The 19,626-nt window shown below is 31.9% G+C and overlaps 1 protein-coding gene across 1 annotated transcript; it reads left to right on the plus strand.

Moving 5' to 3' along the window:
- The first annotated feature begins 7,566 nt into the window (after nt 1-7,566).
- On the plus strand, nt 7,567-17,480 carry LOC128192807 (uncharacterized). Its single transcript, XM_052865789.1, has 6 exons — nt 7,567-7,866; nt 8,723-10,266; nt 10,538-10,771; nt 10,906-11,124; nt 12,660-12,847; nt 12,965-17,480. The coding sequence occupies exons 1-5, from the start codon at nt 7,842-7,844 to the stop codon at nt 12,843-12,845; spliced, it is 2,208 nt and encodes a 735-aa protein (XP_052721749.1). The 5' UTR covers nt 7,567-7,841; the 3' UTR covers nt 12,846-12,847; nt 12,965-17,480.
- Nucleotides 17,481-19,626: the final 2,146 nt, after the last annotated feature.

Here is a 19,626-nt window from a genome sequence, read left to right on the forward strand (position 1 = left end):
AAGTTAATATATATATATATATATATATATATATATATATATATATATATATATATATATATATATATATATATATATATATATATATATATATATATGGCAAAAATGCGTAAGATTGAAAAAGAATCGTTTCATGCATGTTGCCAAGTGATTGTCTCAAATGTCATAGCGCATATTTGTAAAGTTTCAATTTTTTATAATGAAATGATGAATGTTGCTAGCTTCATGTTCAACTTGATTGAAATTTTCAGTCAGCCACGATTAATTTTTATTCTCATATAAGCGACTTGGTTGTACATACAGAAAAATAATTTAGTTTAAGTTTTAATTTTCAAATTTAATACTAACAACCTAATAACAATACAAAAGAAGGACGTTTAGCATCTTTGCTGGCCATTTACGATCCCCTCTGCTCCTCTACCACCCTTGAGAGATTTAGCCAATGTTTTCATAAATAGCCCAACGCCGTCTAGTGAATGAGTTAAATTGGAGCAGCTAGAATACGTTTTTCTATATATAAGAGGTAATAGAAGAAATGGTCGTGAAAAAAGGGGAATATGAATAATTTGAAAAAAAAATCCCATATATTTGTAATTGTATATCGTATTTTATTCATTTATCGCGTAAAAATTGTAACAATGATTGTATTTTACCTTTGTATGAAAACACAACGAACTAAACCGTCAATTAGTAGATTTACTGCAGTCGCCAGACTTCGCAGCCAATCAGAAACCGTTGCGCAAGTTTTAATTTTGTCGACTAAATCTGCCAAGGGTTGTAAAGGAGCAGAATGAATCGTAAATTTTTGGCTAGCGAAGATGGATGCCCAGTGGCTTCTCCTTATCCGACTGATGAAATATGTTATGTTATTGAATTTTATTTGTCTGTTTGCATTTTGGCGTTTTTGTTGTGTTCTCTTGTTATGTTTGTTAAATCTCTTGTTCTAACTATTAAATAATAATTAAAACATATGCATTTTATTTATTTTCAAACGTTTTATTTGGTAAAAGAAAAAAAAAGAAAAAATTATAAGTTTTAGAATTGAGCATCTTTTATTATCTTTATATGGAGGTATTAATTTCAAGGAGATTATAGTAGTTTAAAATTTCCACAACCATTTCGCTTTCTTGATAAATGTTATTTAAAAAGTGTGCTATTTTTTATAGCTCATTTTCAGAAAAAAGTGCATTATCAATGACTTCAACTTCCTTTCGTTACACAAACTCACTTTTTGTACTCGTTCATTGTTACGATTTCTTGTAAATGAAATTAACTTTAAATTTAATAAGGATGGTTTAAAAAAACAATAGATAACAGCTGTTAAATATTGTGTACTCTACTGAATTGAGATATTGTACATCATTTTGAAAAAAAAACCTGCTTGTTTGTTTATTTAGACAATGAACGAGTCATGTGGATGAAGGGTTATATAGCTAGCGATGTGGAAAAATGTAATGATAACCTCTCATTTTTTCATGATGATTGGAAATACCCAATTTATTGTTTATATTTACATCTATGATCACTGAATCATTTAATCCATATTCTGTTAAAAGTTGGTAAAATTATGTAAAATGTGATTACAATCATGGCAACAACAACTACTTGGAAGTATGTGGTCAACCCGTGCAAGTCCGCGGAGTTTGTGATTACAATGTAGTTTAAGCTAAAATCAACCAATACAGAACCCACAAAACGCCCACACCATAAGAACATAAAAACATCAATGAACCCAATATGATCAAAATCAGATCGAAATTCTTTATTATCTGATTCAAGTTTATGGGACCAATTTCAACGAAACTTGACGCAAAGCACAAAGCATAATTGGGTTACGGAGATTCAAGTATGTTGAAATGAAGGACAACACCCTCTTAAAATCGGAGAAAATTTGAATTAATGAAAATTTGCAGGTATTTTCTCTTAAACCATTTTGCCAGAAAAGTTGAAACATGTGTGGAAGCATCGTATGGTAGTGTAAATTTAAGTTTGTTTAAATCATCATTTCCTGGGGTTAGGTGTGGCCTCAGTTAGGGATTCTTTTTAGATTGGAATAAATGGAGAAAAAATCTTCAAAAATCTTCTTAAAACACCATTTGGCCATAAAAGCTGTAACTTAGATGGAAACACCCCCAGGTGGGGTATATTCAAGTTAATTTTCTCAAATTATGATCCCCATGTGGTGTACATGTAAGGTAGGACCACAACATGGGTCAAAATATTTTACAGGAATACATACAAAAATATTTTTAAAAACTTTTTCTTACAAACAATTTGACCAGAAACAGGAAAGATGTATCTTTAATGAACAATCCTCAGGTAGTGTAGATTCAAGTTAGTTAAATCATGACCACCATGTGTAGGATGGGGCCACACATTTTATCATTTTATCCATTTATATAGAAATGTATTTAGAAAAATCGTTAAAAATCTTTTCAAAAACCATTTGGCCAAAGAAAACTGAATCTTTTCTAAAGCATCTTTTAATAAATACAAGTTTGTTTTAATCATTATGATGATTCAAGGGAGCGTTGAGGGGAAAGGGGGTTGAATGTTTACGTAGAAATCAATAGAGAAAATCTATGAAAATGTTCTCAAAAACCAATGAGCAAGAAAAGTTGAAACATGTGTTAAAGCATCTTTAGGATGTGTAGGTTCTTTTTGGGAGTTGATTTTTAATCAACTCTCTTATGCAGTTACTCAGGCAAACCGAAAGTGAAACAGTGTTTGAACCTAAGCACAAATCAACACAGCTGACAACATTTAGTTCTAATCAATGAATTCGATGTAATGAGTTCTTAAGCATTGTTCTTCAAGGAAAGTCATTTATGGATACCTTGTAAATAGTCAGGTTTTAAATGATGCGAACAATTTAGATATTTTTGAAGTCGTACATTTTATGTATTCCTACGCAAGAGTTCAATATAGTCTCGTTCAACTAGACGCTCGGCTGTCTCAATAAATCTCCGACAAGCATAGAGTCTCTCTTGCTTGTCGGAGATTAACGGATACAGCTGAGAGTCTGGTTGAACGAGAGTAGAGTTTAATTTTGCTTGGATCCATACAATTTCTCATAACTATTTCGATTACTAATACGTAGTTTGATGGAACAATTCTTTGAATATTACACAACATGATTGATATTGGATTTTCACGAAATTCCAGTAGGATTCATATTATAAAAATGTGCGTAATTCAAATACTTATAGGAGATTACTTACCAGGCCAAATAACATATCGTTGATTTTAAAATAAATAACAATCGATAAAATCAACTCCCGTCAGTACTTCAGTACTTTGATTTAAAATTATGACCCTTTGGTTTTGGAATGGCCTGAATTTGGGAAGGGTCCAATTTTTACATAGGAATATGCATGGAAAAAGTCTTTTAAAATTCCTCTTATCAAAAACGAATTGTGTAACTTGTGTGGAAGGGTTGTTAGGGCGAATTTAAGATTGTTATATCATGAACTCAAGAAATTAGGTTTGTCACTTCTATCGTATAATTTTGGGGCGTTATAAAACTATAACGAAAATATTAGAATCCTAACTGCTTTAACCTATCATTTTACGTCAAAATTTTTTTCAGACAGTTTCAATAAACCAATGGTATATAGTGTTCCACAGTAACATAAAACAAGTCCCTGCCAAAAAACTATATCATCATGAGCATGCACACCAAAAAGACAAAGGAATGACAAAGAACACAACGAAGACACATATTAACATGGATAAAAAGTGTAGAAAAAACAATAAATCAACGGCAAGTAAATCCACGGACAAATCGGAGTGGAGCGAACTCGAGTATGGTTGGGTTAAAAAAGTATCGAACATATTATGTGTTGTGATATCATTAGGCACATATCGTTAATTTTCTCCGTTGACTGATAGGTAGGCTCTGTTTAAGATAAATATAATTTCACTTTTAAAAGGATACAACACTAAATGTAATCCATGTAAGAAACATTATATAAAATGAGTTAATTTGGTCAAAGGGTAATGACACAATTTCTATTGAACTGTTGCTAAATTCCAGTTGGGATGTAATGGTGGTATATTTTAGTTTAGAATTATAGATTTTCATTTTTTTTTTTAGAGTAGACCAGTCTTATGAAAAGATGTTAGCTACTGCTGCCCAGTAATAGTGTTTGACTTACACAGTTACGTTCTAAATATTGAAGCTGATGAAAAAAATACAGGTCAGCAATATACTTGTAGTGAATCAAGAAGATCTTTGTTTAAATGATTCTGTCCAGTAGATTCGTATTCTAACATCATATATTTTCTTTTCGATTGGCTTCAAGAGTTCAATATTTACAACTGAGCTTTTTCCGAAAAATCTATTCATTACACATTTATAAGATACAATGTTTTAGATGTAGAACCATTATTGATATTTTTGTCTAAAATTTTTCACAATTGCTTTCGTAACATATTCTTAAAAATTGAAACAAAAAGCCAACTGTATGGCTGGATTAATAGAGGAGCAAGCATGGATGAGCATGAAACTCTAATAAAACTGAATTGGATCATATATAGCCTACACGTACATGGCCTTAACTATTTTTGTTACAGCTGTCTTTATTATATCTTATGTATATTTCAAATTTTGTTCTTGAAGACAAATTTCTCTATAATTTTTGTTACTGTTCTTAATAAGAATTTCAAATAAAAGACTTTTGAAAAAAATGTGTATTCAACAGAGCGAGCGCTCGCTCAGTTGAACACGCATCCGAGATCGTCTTTGCAAGCGTCAATCCATCAAAACTAAAATCTCGCGTTCAAAAAACGAAATGCAACATTTTATTTATTCAACATTTGTCGAATCTTAATTTTTGTGTATCCCAGTAAATATATTCACCTTTACGTAATCATTCAATATTATTTCGTTACAAACACAGGGCGAAAAACCATCTTTAAGCAAGTCCTTAAAGGTGGCTTAAAGGTGACTTAAAGGAGCTTAAAGGCTATACAACCTTTAAGCCGCCTTTAAGTCACCTTTAAGCAAGTGCTTATAGGTCCTTAATGTCCAAACTTCTTTAAGCTACCTTTAAGCCACCTTTAAGCCACCTTTAAGCATCTTTAAGTGGCATTTACGCTCTCTTTACACTGCCTTTACACTGTCTTTAAGTGGCCTTTAAGTCAATATTGATCAAGCTGAACAATAAAAACATATATTAAATGCAAAAGCTCTTTTATAGAGATGGGAGGGGGTCATCCGAGTGATAATATAATTTCCAAGGAAGGGGGGGGGGGGGTGTTCCAGGCGGTTTTAATCGTCGCTCCATTAAACACAGATCGCTATCATCAGCACCGCTCTGATGGACACAGATTGCCGTTATAAAATTCTTTATAATTTTTTGGGGGTTTCAAAATTATTGTAGGTATGAGCGCAGTCTCTGTATCTTAATATGTGCATAAAACTAATTAAAGTATGTTTGTTTCCTATTATAAATTAATCGGTGAAAAATCTCTCTCTCTCTCTCTCAGTTCATCCGGTTATTAAACAAAATAAAGATAATGAACCAAAAATGCATGATTTAATTTGTTAATCGGTTTAAGGTTTGTATTTTTTTTTCAATTTTCATTATTTCTAACTGCTAGATACATGTTAAAGATGAAAAGACTCTCAACTGCCTTTGTTATATCGGGCAGGATATTACTGCTTTGTTTGTCTAGACATAGTTTTGTTCGTTTGTGTATATCTAATTAGAGTCTATTGTTTGTCCAACTTAAGAAAACCCCTGGAACTAACACAGAATATACAAGATATACACAGCAGTTGTGTCGTGTGCCCAGGTGCATGTTTGTGTATATCTAATTAAAGTCTATTGTTTGTCCAACTTAAGAAAACCCCTGGAACTAACACAGAATATACAAGATATACACAACAGGTGTGTCGTGTGCCCAGGTGCACGTCAGGGTTTCTAAAGGCGTTGAATCTTAGTATGTACGAGTATACGATAACTCTAGTGAATAAAAGTTAATTTACATTTGTAATTCATTTTCAAAGTATTATTTCCTAGCTCTGGGTTTCAAAGATGTTACGTCTACAAATTAACGATACATGTATGTAAGAGTAAAATCTTGAGGCTAATTAACTAATGTACCGGTGATCATAAATAGGGGTTGATTATTTAAATATATGTATAAGGGTAAATATGTCAAATATACCCGGCCTGGCACATCATACAATTGCATGTACAAGTCATTTGCAATTGCCACATGCAGTAAATACGTCACCGGTAATTGGTAATTTTGTTTGTTATAGAATTGATAGTTTAAAAATCATGTACATGTACATACAATTACATGTAAATATTTAAACATATTGGAACGGCGCCGCGATCATGAAAACCGGGAAATTGCGGGAAATTGAACAAATACCCTAATAGTATCAATGCATTTAATAAAAGAAATGATTTCATTTTCTTTCTTACATTTTTATAGCTATAAATTAAATGAACGTATATCTACTCGGTTTAAATTTATTAACTAAGAAAGCCTACTATAGTGAACCTAACGGTTTCCATTTAGGTATAATATATTTTCGTTCACTGAAGACCAAGTTCCGTATTTCATTCTAAATACATGCATGCATGTAATTTATAAATTAGATATAATTGATTGTTACAAACTGAATGGTTTGTCAAAATCTTTTCAAGTAAACACATTCAATACAGTGATTCAATATCCACTGATATATAGGATATAAAAACGCTCATAAATATGTAAGTTGCGGTGGCGCAGAGGATGTGTGGTGATGCTAGTAAGCTAAGGGTCCCGGGTTCAATTCTTGCCGTGGCCGGTTTTTTTTTTGTTTTTTTTTTTCATTTTTCTTTCTAGAACAAAAACCGTTTTAATACCTTTTCTTTCATAAAGTTAATACATTTTGTTGGAAATTAAGCACAATATTGAATTAAAATTTTTTTAAATAGCTTAAAGGTGGCTTAAAGGTAGCTTAAAGGTGGCTTAAAGGTGGCTTAAAGAAGTTTGGACATTAAGGACCTATAAGTTGTCCTTAAAGGTGGCTTAAAGGTGGCTTAAAGATAGTCTTTAAGCTGCCTTTAAGCCACCTTTACGCTTTCTTTAAACCACCTTTAAGCAATACTTATAGCTTAAAGGTAGCTTAAAGGTGGCTTAAAGATCGTCTTTAAGCTACCTTTAAACACCTTTAAGCTATCTTTAAGAAGGACTTAAAGATGGTCATTCATCCTGTGAAACAAATATTTTGATGCAAAATCCCCCATGACTTAGATCCGTCAAAATGAGTCCTCAACCTAAGTCTCAATTTTGCTATTTCGGGCTAAATTATCGAAAATGAAAGTAGATTGTTAATATATTTCTCAATAAATTTTTAAAGATAAAATTCAATTATAGCTTACGTACATCAAATCACACGTGTGAAATACCAAATGTGTAAGCAGCTACTGTGGTGCAGACGTTTCATAGTTTTTTGGCGAAATGACTTAATTTATTAAGTATAGATATAATAAACAAATCATGGATTATGAGGTCAGTTGGTCACATGATTAAATCATGTGAATCCAAAAGGGCATTCCAGTATATCATGTCAATTGTTATTCAAGTTTTATCTCTATGAAGTATGTGTTTAATTTTTTGAAACAAAATCATTTGAATATGGACAGGAGGATTTTTTCTCAAGAATATATATTCACTTATAACAGCAAAAAAATCGCCAGGATATATTTACAGTGACCCTAGGCATTACGAGTGTGTATTTACCGAAACGATACTGTTATCAGATAAATATGTCCTTATTTATAAAATGTGACTAAGTCAAACATATTTATGCAGAAACTGAAGTAGGAATATAAGAAATGGATTTGGATGAAATAACAAGTGGTAAGTATTCTACATCTACTAACATTTTTTTTCTAAAATACTAAGGACGGCAATCGATTGTAAAATTGTTATTAATTGATGGCCATTCGTTTTTACCGATTTACTAGTTACTCGTATCAATATACAAAAGTGCATTTTTCTAATTTTCTGTCATAAAACAATACAAACATAATACACATTGATGTGTAATCAATAATAATATTTGAATTTATAGATAATATCTTATTATTATAGAATAAACAACCGCAAAAGTTGTGAACAGTTCCTTGCCCAAATGTTGCAATTTTAGTAGTCGAAAAAACTTATCGAATAAAGATAAAACGATAATATTGTGCTGATTCTAAGGTACACTGTAAAGCATTTTGTCTGTTTCATTGCGTATGATATCTGATTATGATATTAATGTCATTTTGTTTCTAAAACTAATGGTATCTTATTCATTTATTATTCTAGTTTACATTTTGATTATTTATGTTATTAAATATGGCGGAGAATCTTACAGGAATTTTAATTACACGAAAATTCAGGAAGTTCGATTCATAAAGTTTACAGTTTACCTTAGTACAAGTTCGAGTTACTAAGGGACCGAGTTACTTTCATATCATTCTTTTGAACCTACGAAATGTGAAAGATTCCATGGAATTTCAAAAAAGTGAAAGTGGTGGGCAATTGTTGAGTAAAAGTAAACAGAGTGACAGATAAACAAGAAAGATGATCAGATAAAACTCACTTGAACCTCTTATTCAAGAGAACTAGGAAAAACTGTTGAAAATAACACAAAGTAATTAAATTAACTTAATTACGTAATTAGATTAACTTAGATTATAATGTTAGAATGAAAATTATGGTGTTGTAGGATACAGTAGCAGATCAAGTATATCTGAGTCGCTATTATCAAAAACGTCATCTTCACAAGAAAGGTCGCAAACATGTCAATCATCCCCTATCTCCAAAATACAGTACAGTCTTGACGGAAAAATCCCAGATAAAAATGTTGAAGAAACGTGCCTAGATCCTGAATTCCTGTCACATGTTTTATCAGATAATACATGTCTCGTTGCGCTAAACACACATCTTGAAAATCTAAAAATAAATTTGGAAAGGATTCCAAATAATGTCAGCGTTGCGAGGGTTGTTTTCAAAGAAAAGACTCTTGGGATCGAAGAGCTAGAAGAAATATACAAAAATATACATAAATTCTGTCAGGAACATTTGAAAAAAGAGGAACATGGTCTTGAAGAAATTAAATTTTCATTTGCCGATTCAAAGTTTAAAAAGTTTTTAGATGGGTTGAAAAACAAAGTCTCTATTTTCTTTTCTGAAACTAAAATGTCAGTCGTTGGACACGATGAGGATATTGCTTATTTTAGAGATGGTATTTTGACTTCTGTTCTGCACGATGAAGTGATAAGAGATTTAATGAACTTAGGCGATGAACAGTTTCTTTACTTAAAAACCACTTATTCTCTAATCAAGAGGAAGTTTTCAGTTGATATAGATTTAGAAGGCAAAGCCCTTTCAGAAACAAATGGGTCATGCAGTGCGATTTTTCGCGGGCTTAAAGAAGATGTCGTGAACGCTATGCGAGGAGTTCGGCAACGACTTGAGACGTATGACAAACATTTCTGGAGCAGGCAACTCAATAAAAACGAAAATTTGTTGTTAAAAGAAAAAAGGGTTTTTCGTCATCTTCGGGGTGAAATCAAGAGACGAGACTGTTGTTATCTGATTGTCGAAGATACAAGTATGCTTTACGTTGCGTCTGTAACAAAGGAGGTTGACAGTTTCAGAAGTTATCTAGAAAATGCCTTGTTTGTGGAAATCAAACGAAATCTAAGCAACATGGAGAAGACTATTTTCCTTTCAGATGAATGGGTAAAGAACAAGAACATCGTTCTTCAAACTAACACAAAAAAACAAAGCATAGTATCAGTTATTGGCAACGATTTGGTAGCCACTTGTATACCACATGTCAAAGATCAAGTACAAATCTTTATAGACGATTTTCTTAAAGAGAAAATTCATTTAAAGATAATCGAATGGAAATGTAGAGAAGACACAAAACAAATGTGTCTAACTGTGAAAAAAGAAGAATTAATAGAAATGATGGAATCAAGGAAAGATGAATTGATGTCTGTATCTCTGGAAGATGATGGAGTTCATGTGCAAGGGACAATCATTGGTATTCAGTCATGTCAAGAAATGTTAAAAAATACAATTGATGATAGAAAATTCTCTAGAACAACGTTTACCGCAGCGTCGGAGGCAGTTATGAATCATTTGTCGAACCCAGGAGCAAAACGAAAACTTCAAGAAGTAGGGAAAAGGACACAGAGTGTTATTAATGTTAAAAGCAATTGCAAGATTGCCATCAAAATTGGAAACATAGCAAATGAAGAGGTAGGTTGCAACTTGATTTTTTGTAAAATTTGTTTAATTTAAAAAAAAACAAACAAATTAAACACTTCAACAAGATTTTTTTTGAATTGCATAAACTTACTGCCAATGGGAAAAATAACATCTTTAAATTCATAAAAAAAATTATAGATTATTCAACCGAGTATAATATGTTATTCGTGGCGTGTGTGTTTGTTTGTTTTATTGTTCTTGTCAATGTTATATTAGAGTTAATAGTACTAGCTATCCATGAATCTATCTTGCATGATTATAGGTTGATGTAATAGTGAACTCGGTGCACAAGAATACTACTTCCTCTGTTGGATCATCGACAGTTGCTGGAGCCATATTTGAGAAAGGAGGTTCTGGTTTACAGGAAAAACTGGTACAGAAAACAAGCGGCAGTATGAAATATGGTGAAATTGCTGTAACAGAAACTAGTGGAAATCTTCGATGCAAAGCTGTGTATCATGCTTGTTTGCATGAAACACCATCAAACCAAGAGGAGGTAACTTGTTAAAGATCTATCCACACATACTGCTTTTTGTCTGATACAGAACTCAGGTTAGTAATTCATCTTGCTAGTTTAATCAAAGATGTATTTTAATTTTTTTTCATTTCCGGGATCAAAAAATATAAAAGGAAGTACGGAAAATGACCAAGATGTGCTTGGAGAAAGCAGTGAGGGATGGTTACACATCCATATCCTTCCCAGCACTGGGTACCGGTGTCTATGATTATTCCGGAGCTTCGTCAGCAAAGGGACTATTTGATGCCATCGTGGAATACCTTGATACTAGTCCGTTACTAGAAAATATTGGCATAGTTCTTTTTCAAGGAGCACGTAGAATCGTAGAAGAGGTACATGTACATGTATCAATAGTCAAATACAGACTTCGTAGTATTGCATAGTGTACATACTTTTTGTAAAATAATTTGTTTAACAAAAACAAGAATTTTGATTGTAATATCTTAGGTGTAAACACACTTACTTCATTTTATTTTCAAGCATTACATTCAAGTATTGGTGATGTCTTGTTAAACCTATTCTACGATGTCGATGAGTTAATGAAAATATGATTTCGATAACAAAAACAAGTAAAATCTATGCTAAGCTTAGTTTTAAATCAACTTAATCAAAATGAATACTATCTTATAGATGGTATTGACATTTCCAAGTCTACATTTTCAACAGAAGAGACAACTGGTTTTAAGAATAATCAGTTTTCATCAACTAAAAAGTTACTTGACAATAGTACTGTATGCAGGGAAATATTCTCCCCATTTTTCGCCCCTTTCGCCGCCCTCGTGGTCAGCGGGTAAATTTAAGACTGGGCGAATTCAAAACAATTTTTGTATTTTGTATCATTGTATTAAGGTACCTCACTCCACCCAGACTTATAATTTTAAAGACACTACGTCACAAGATGGCGATTTTAAAAATAGTTTGTAAAACTGTTTTATATCGTCGATTTGGTTGTATATCGTCGTAGCTCAGTGGCTAAAGTATTGGGCTTTTGAACCGCAGATCATGATGAGTTCGAATCGAGATTTTGTACATGTTTGCTAAATTAAATTTTCGAAAATGTAGTTTTTCATCTAAAATTGCATATTTTTGCCTATTTGACTAAATACTTCTTATCCATTATAATATCTATCATAATCAAGTAATTTTCTGCTGATTTGAGAAAATATTTCATGGTGAAGTGAACCACCTTAAAAATTAGAAAGAGTATCTATATACATTACCGATCAGACCCAACCTAACACCATAGTAAACCCCGACTTAACCCTGGGTTTACTTTTGGGGTTTACTTGGGGTTTACTCTGGGTTTCCTTTTTGAAAATTTGGGTCCACTCGGGTTTACTTTGGGTTTACTCTGGGTTTACTTTGGGTTTACTTGGAAATTGCTTTGTGGTCAACTGTATGCACTGAAGTGTGAAGCAGACCCGTCTTTTATTTTACCATCCTACTGCCTGTAATTTCTGTCCCTTGTGTATTCTGAATACACAGTTAGCGTCTGCTTTCAGGGGTGTACTTCTAATCGGGGTTTACTCTCCACTCTGGGTTTATTTTGGGTTTAATCTTGGTTTACTCTGGGTCCCCTCTAGTAAACCCGAAGTAAACCCAGAGTAAACCCAGAAAGTAAACCCAGGGTTTAGTTGGGGTTTACTTTCTGTTAGGTTGGGTATGATCGGTATTGTACATTATATATTCCACTATCTGGGCGAAACCGTTTGCAAGCATAAATGGCGAAAAAAAAAAATCACGGAGTGAAAATAACCCTGTAAACGGTAGTATTTTTCGGAAATGGACTTTTTAAGTTATTTAAACTTGTGTCCTTTCTAATTGTATACTTTTCATAGTGAAATGTATTAAACCCATATCGTTTAAGTCTTACCGACGAGAATACGGGAATCGTCGTTGTGGAGAGTCCCTATCAGCACTCATCTCACTGACCAGGGGTTGTATCACGGCTGGAAACGTTACCATAGTGGCAGAAAACCAACAAAACATAGACAATGCAAGGAAGGAGTTGGAGAATCTCTTAACAGCATTGTCTACAGAAGATCAGCAGTGAATGTAAATATGTTATGTGGGCTTAAAATTTTAAAGGAAAAGATAAAACTGAAAACAAAATAATTAATGAAAGACATTTAGTTTCAAATTACCATTAAAAAATGAGATGATTTGTTTCAGGTAAGGAAGCAAACTCCGAAGAATGATGCTTGGATTATTCATTTCTGATATCGCCGTAACAAAGTGAACAATAATGGAAATCTTTCGCCTCAATTAAACGTATAAAAAGGTTTAGTGTAAATATAAAACTGTTATAATTCTTTATTAATTTAAGATGGAATGACATGTAATGATAACGAACAGTGTTCAAAATCAAAAGTCCAAAGGGAAAATACAATCAGGACCATAGCAAACACAGACTTCTAAAAATTTAGGGGTAGGATAAGGTGCCATGGAGGAATGAGCACCCTCTGCTGACCGCTCTTTGTCGAAATCGGGAAAAGCAGAAAAATCCAAAGACAATTAGGTGACAATTAATTATGAAAAACGTTAGTCAGCATGCGAGCCACAGGAAGATTGTATATGTTGACAATGTCGCTGTGTCTGTCATAGAACTTACGAAAATATGAATTCAAGAAAAATACAAAATGATCTTTGGAAGATGAGCTTCTATACTATTATGTATATCCTTCCCTATAACTACTACAATTTAGCTATGTCAAGATATCTGTGCAAAGCGAAGTTTGTATTCGATTTCACAAATACTGTAACTAATGCGTTATTTATTTATTTTTCTTAAAAACTTTCTTGAGTAGATCTTTTTTTCTTATTTTAGCCTTTTTTTTTGGATTGAGATCCCGATTTTAGAACTGTTACCTAGCTAGAAGAAGTGGCGAAATAGTGTTTAGGGTCATATAATTTTTCTTTAATTTTATTTAAATGATTTTGATTATCATTTTGATTATTTTTTCTAACATAATTGTGATTATTGTTATCATTATCATATACAAACATGCAGATTGTTCTGGCAAATACATATTTAAACTAATCGTTTCCCGCATGTTGGTAAGTGATTATCTCAGATTCATTCATTCATTCATACTTTATTTCCTCATGACTGAGATAATTTCAAATGAATACAATTAATTTAACCAATACAAATCAGCAATTACAGAGAAAGTGAAGAAAGACAGAGAAAAAAAGAAGAAGCATACTTGTAGTGCTTTAGTTGTATGTAATGCAGTGATAAATTTTGCTAGCTTTTTGTTTCTCTAGATTGAATTTTTCAACTAGCGAGCAACGATTGATTATCTTCAGAAAGCACTAGCAGACTTGGTTATTAACTTATGAACCTACGTACAGACAAAATTTAGTTTTAGCTTTAATTTCAAATTTGATATCAATAACGAGACAAAAGCAGTGTGCTAAGTGACTACTCCTTTCGCGACTGATATATTTTGTGATTGGGTTTTATATATTTTTGCATTTTTGTGTTTTCTTGTGTATATTTGTTGAATCTGTTGTTATAACTATTATTTCAATGATATGCATACCATATGCATTCTATTAACTCTTAAATGTTTTGAGAGGCTGGATTGTAAACAAATTACTCATCAGATATACGTTAAAAGTTTACTTAGAGTACTTGATATTTTTGGCAATGAACTGTGATTTGGTAAAGGCAAAAACTCCAGATGATTTTGATTTAAAATTTAAAGCAATAGGAGGTATATCATTTAGAATTATATTTTGCTGCAAAAACCTCCTGATAGATAAGTCTGCATATAGCTTAAACTTTTATGACATTAAATAAGACTTGGAAAAACATTATTTTTTGTCAGAAGAAAGATTTCTCTTCTAAGGCATATATAGCAGATCAATTTTTGTACAATTGAACAATAATTCAATTTTGCTCAAATAATGGCTTCTCAACGGCTTTTCCAACAAAAATATGGCAAAAGAAATTAATAAACTATGATATTTTTTGTAAATTTAGTAGAAAATAACATTTTAGTAAAAAAAAATAAATTCAGCATGAAAATTGCAGCTCAAACTGCTTTAATTAAGTACTTAATATTTTGGCAGTGAACTCTGATTTGGTAAAGTCAAAACTCCAAATGATTTTAATTCAAAATTAAGTAATTCCTAATACCTATATAAAGAGCTCTTTATCTCAAAGAAATTATATTGGTCTAAATATCATCCAGCATTCTTGATACATATTTTATAAAAGTGTTCAATTTTTTCTGTAGCCAAATTTCATAAAAAGTACATTGACTTGTACTGCTGTTTACTAAACTTGCTGCCTTTTTGCACTTGTTCAGTGAATATTAATACGATTTCTTGTTAATAAAACAAATTTCAAAATCGATAAGGATTTTCACACTCGCTAACATTTCAAAAACAATAAACATGAATAGCTTTTGACTATTTTGTACTCTGTTTTAATGAGTTGGCGTACATCCTTTTAAAAACAACACGTTTGTTTGTCTAGATAATGGTAATTCCTGTGGATATAAAAGGTTAAATAACTAGCGTTGTAAAAAAAATATGCAACCCCTAATATTTTTGGCAATGATAATTGAAAACGCACACAAATGTTCAGATGTACAATTATTGCTGAATCATTTAATCAATATTTTTTAATTAAAAAAAAAATTGGTAAAATACGTAAAATATTGCTATCGTTAATCAGAACGTTGCATCTGAAAAAAACCCAGCTAATGACTGGATGTGATTAACATGACAACAGCAACAACAATTTCTTGGAAGTGTGAGGTCAAACCCTAAAAGTCCGCGGACTTAGTGTCCTCAGAGTAGCTTATGTTTAAATCGATAAAAAAAAAAATCCAAGAAAAGTCCACTTCATTCTTACATAAAAAAACCATCAACCAATTCGAACTCTGTCAAAATTACTTTTTAACAGCAACTTGAATTAAAATGGTTGTCAACAAACTGGGAATCAGATCAACCTCAAATTTGTACTAGATATTTTCTTACCAATTTGAAAACATCACTGAGACATATTTCTTTAGATGTCATTACTTCACCTGCCTTTGAATATCTTTTTAACACCGTCATCATCCTCGTAATGTAAAACGGTGTAGTGTGTTAACAGGTAAAAATAGGGACTCCTGATCCCAAAGTGAATTAACATACTGTTCTTTTCAAAAATTTAGATTATTGATAATCAAAATTTATACATGACAACTACAAATTTTTATTATCAATAATCAATTTTTTTGTAAAGGCCAATACTTTTCTTTCCTATGTCAGTCTGGGTGTTCAGGAAAACATTTGAGGCAAGAAAAGAGGAAATCTGTGGTAAAATTATTTTCATATTTTTACAGTATATATTACTAAATTAGTTTAATAAGTCCAAAACCTTGCACAACCGTTTGTGCGCAATAAATAATATTATACAGTTTTTTGTATGGATAGAACTGTATCTTAACGGTCTGTCTACCAAAATTGTTCGTTGAGCTACAGTTCTGCAGCTATTAGATATAAATAGAAAGTATCGATTACATTGATGAAACGGCTTATCAAGCTGAAAAAAAATATTTTGGTCTGGGTTCCAAAAGATTAAAATAGCGTTAAATGCGGCATCTACAGATTATAAAGTAAAAAATTCGCAGACAAGTCTTTTTAAAGGATCGAGTAGATTTCAGTCTCCAGTCCAATTTCTGTTTCAACTACAATCGGTTTAAGAGGGGGATATTGTTAATGAATTTAAATTCATATTAATGTATACGAACACAATAACACATAGCGTCTACTTATAGATACCCGATTTTTATGTTAACATAATTATTTAAACTAACATATTTGTTTAAAATTGTGTCGGATGCCAGGATACGGTTTTGTAAAAATCCATTGATATCAAATGATAGACCATTGTCTAGAGAGTATATAAACTGTGTGTTTTAGTGTGTCTTACCTGACATGATATTTACCTTTAAAAATAAATATGCTAAAGGAAAATTATTATTCCCAAAGGCGACGGAATATATTTTCTATAAGAGAAAAGTATTTCCTGCAGGAATTTGATTCAGACAGGTATTTTCCTAAAGGAAATTAAGATTTCGTATATGATTATAAAATCCTATGGGAGTTTTATTCTAAGCCTATAAAAGTTTAAAATCTTTTATATACAATGGGAAATATGTTTTTCCTATGGTAAAAATTATTTTCCTGTAAGGAATCATTTTTTAAAGATAAGTATCTCACCTGACAGGTGAGATACGGTCAATTAGATAATAAAGGTAGTTAAAAACTCTTTAAGCAATGGTCTTTCATATAGCATATTTGAAATTCGATACAAGCTACTCAGACGGGTGCAAAAAATGTCACATTGGCACTATCGTAATTATCGGCCACACCTTTGTTTATCTATAAAAAGCTTAATGTTTTGCAAGAAAATAAAACTGTTATTTAAATGTTGAATATAAAAGTTGAATTGAAACATTAGAATAAAAAATAATAACCCAAAGAAAACTAACTATTATGTATATGCACCTGTCTTCCAAATGCCAGTTGAGGATCGGCGCCATCCATTGTTTTGACATTTGCATTGTAATCTCTGAATTGCTTGTATATTTTGTGTAATCTGTTATCAACTGTGTTTAATTAACTGTGCTTATTTATGTAATAATTTTATCATACTTTTTAATAATAAAGCCATGACAGTACAGCTATTCACCTTCTGTGTATTCTTTCAAGATAAAATTTAAAACTTATATATATCCTTAGATATTCTAAAAGACAATGTGCGTTCAATTTATAATGTAACTAATCCGATTTCATAAAATACAGGGTTCAATTTACTTTTGAATTTCTTTTCACGCATGATTTGGTTCATATTCTATTTATGGCCGTTCATCTGACCACGTTTTATCATCAAATATTCCTTTATAACCCCTTGTATGAAAATATGACTGGCACGTTATCATCCAATAAGGCTGAAATTAGAGGCTAATATATAAAAGCATACCAGATTAGGTAAAGACCGGAAGAAATTTTCAAAGAACTTTGTGATGAGTATTAAAGGAAACACGTGTATGTCATTGAGACAAGTTAACACGTGGGTCAGCAAAATCAAAACTGATCAAACAGCCCTTAAGGATAAGCACGTTTCGAAGCACCTCGTATGGCTTCAACGGATGCAATAGTTGCAAAATAACCTAAGTATATCACTATTTATGATGGCCGATTAACCATTAAACAAGTAGCAAATTTAGTGGGCATTTTCATCGGGGACAGTATTTACAATTTAAAAGAAACACCTTGGCCTTCGAAAGGTTAGTGCAAGATGGATAACCCATCTGTTAAGAGAAAAACAAATTTAAAATGATTGCGGGTTGAAATGTCTAGAAAACTACTTAAATCTACAAAAATTTCAATGGACGACGTTTATTGGTAATTGTTACATGGGATCAAACATGGATACCTTTTTTGAACCTCAAAAGAAAATTGATAACCAGATGTGTTTGACTAAAAAGGCAAAACGCCTGTTAAAGCAAAATGATGGCAAAGTACAAAGAAAGTATTATATACGTAATTTTCTTTGATAGTAAAGGTCCTATATTTCAAGTTGCTATTCCAAATCAGTCAATCACCAGACATGTATACAAAAAGTATGTGCTAAAGAAAGTTAAGAAACATTCCCAAAATAAGAAGAGACCAAAGTGGAATTCGCATTATTCGACTTCTTCATGACAACGCCCCAGCACATAAATCCAAGACTGTAAGATCCTGTTTGGAAAAAGAAAAGGTTCATTATTTGCCCAATCCTCTCTACTCACCCAACTTTTTTTTTTTTCTAAATTTAAAAAGCACTTGTCAGGAAGAAAATATGCTTTATGGAATGCTTTGGGCTCCGCCATTAATCGATACATACCCCCCCCCCCCAACCCCCCAAAAAACATTATATGAATGCATTAAAAGCTTGAGTACATCGGTTGAAATTATGTGTGTCTGTTATGGAGGGTATTTTGAAAGTAACAATTTAAAAAAAAATAAAAATATCTTATTGTGTTATTTTTGCAACAACGATGACATTATTTATTGAACGCCCCTCGTATTCTTTTAAAGTCTTTTAAAGTACCCAATTTTTGCCTCTGTGTTTTTGAAGTCTTCTGAACTGAGAATTTCAGGTCTCATAAATATTATGTTTGCGCATAATCTACGTTAAAAAAAGGAAAGTTTATAGGAGTTTCATTTTTTTTAAAGATTTTATTATGATATGTTATGTGTTATGATGCTATGTGTTATGACGTTATGATGTGTTATGATATGTTCTTATGTTACATTTTTACTCTGTAGTTTTTCGCAGTAACTGGTTCAGCTGGTTGTTGTAATTTCACTGGCAACAGTATGTGTCACAAATATTTACATTTTCACCTGTCTTTGTCTGTGATAACATTACGAATCAGATTTGAAGCATATAACCCAGTAACTTCATAAAAGATGAGTCACACAAAATGGGTGTGTCTTAACTATAGCATAACCAAAAAACGGTATTGGCTGCACCGCGCAGTAATACATAGCATGTGCAACGTGAAAAAATAGTGGTTTTAAAATGTTGTTTTAAAGTGTACATGTTGGAAATAATATAAATATAAGTAATAAGGAATCATTCTCTAAATATTATGAAATGATTATTTCGGTCGGAACGTGATTAAATCTATTATAAAGCCCTTCGGGCTTTATTGGATTTGACCACGCGCCGACCGAAATTATCATCTAATGTTACCAAAAGAATGGTTTTCTTATTTCTTAATTATATCTCCTGTCATCAGAAAAGAGCAGTTTTCACAAAAACTTGGAATTTGGACCGTACG

This window comes from Crassostrea angulata, chromosome 7 (assembly GCF_025612915.1).
Source record: "Crassostrea angulata isolate pt1a10 chromosome 7, ASM2561291v2, whole genome shotgun sequence".
NCBI lineage: Eukaryota > Metazoa > Mollusca > Bivalvia > Ostreida > Ostreidae > Magallana > Magallana angulata.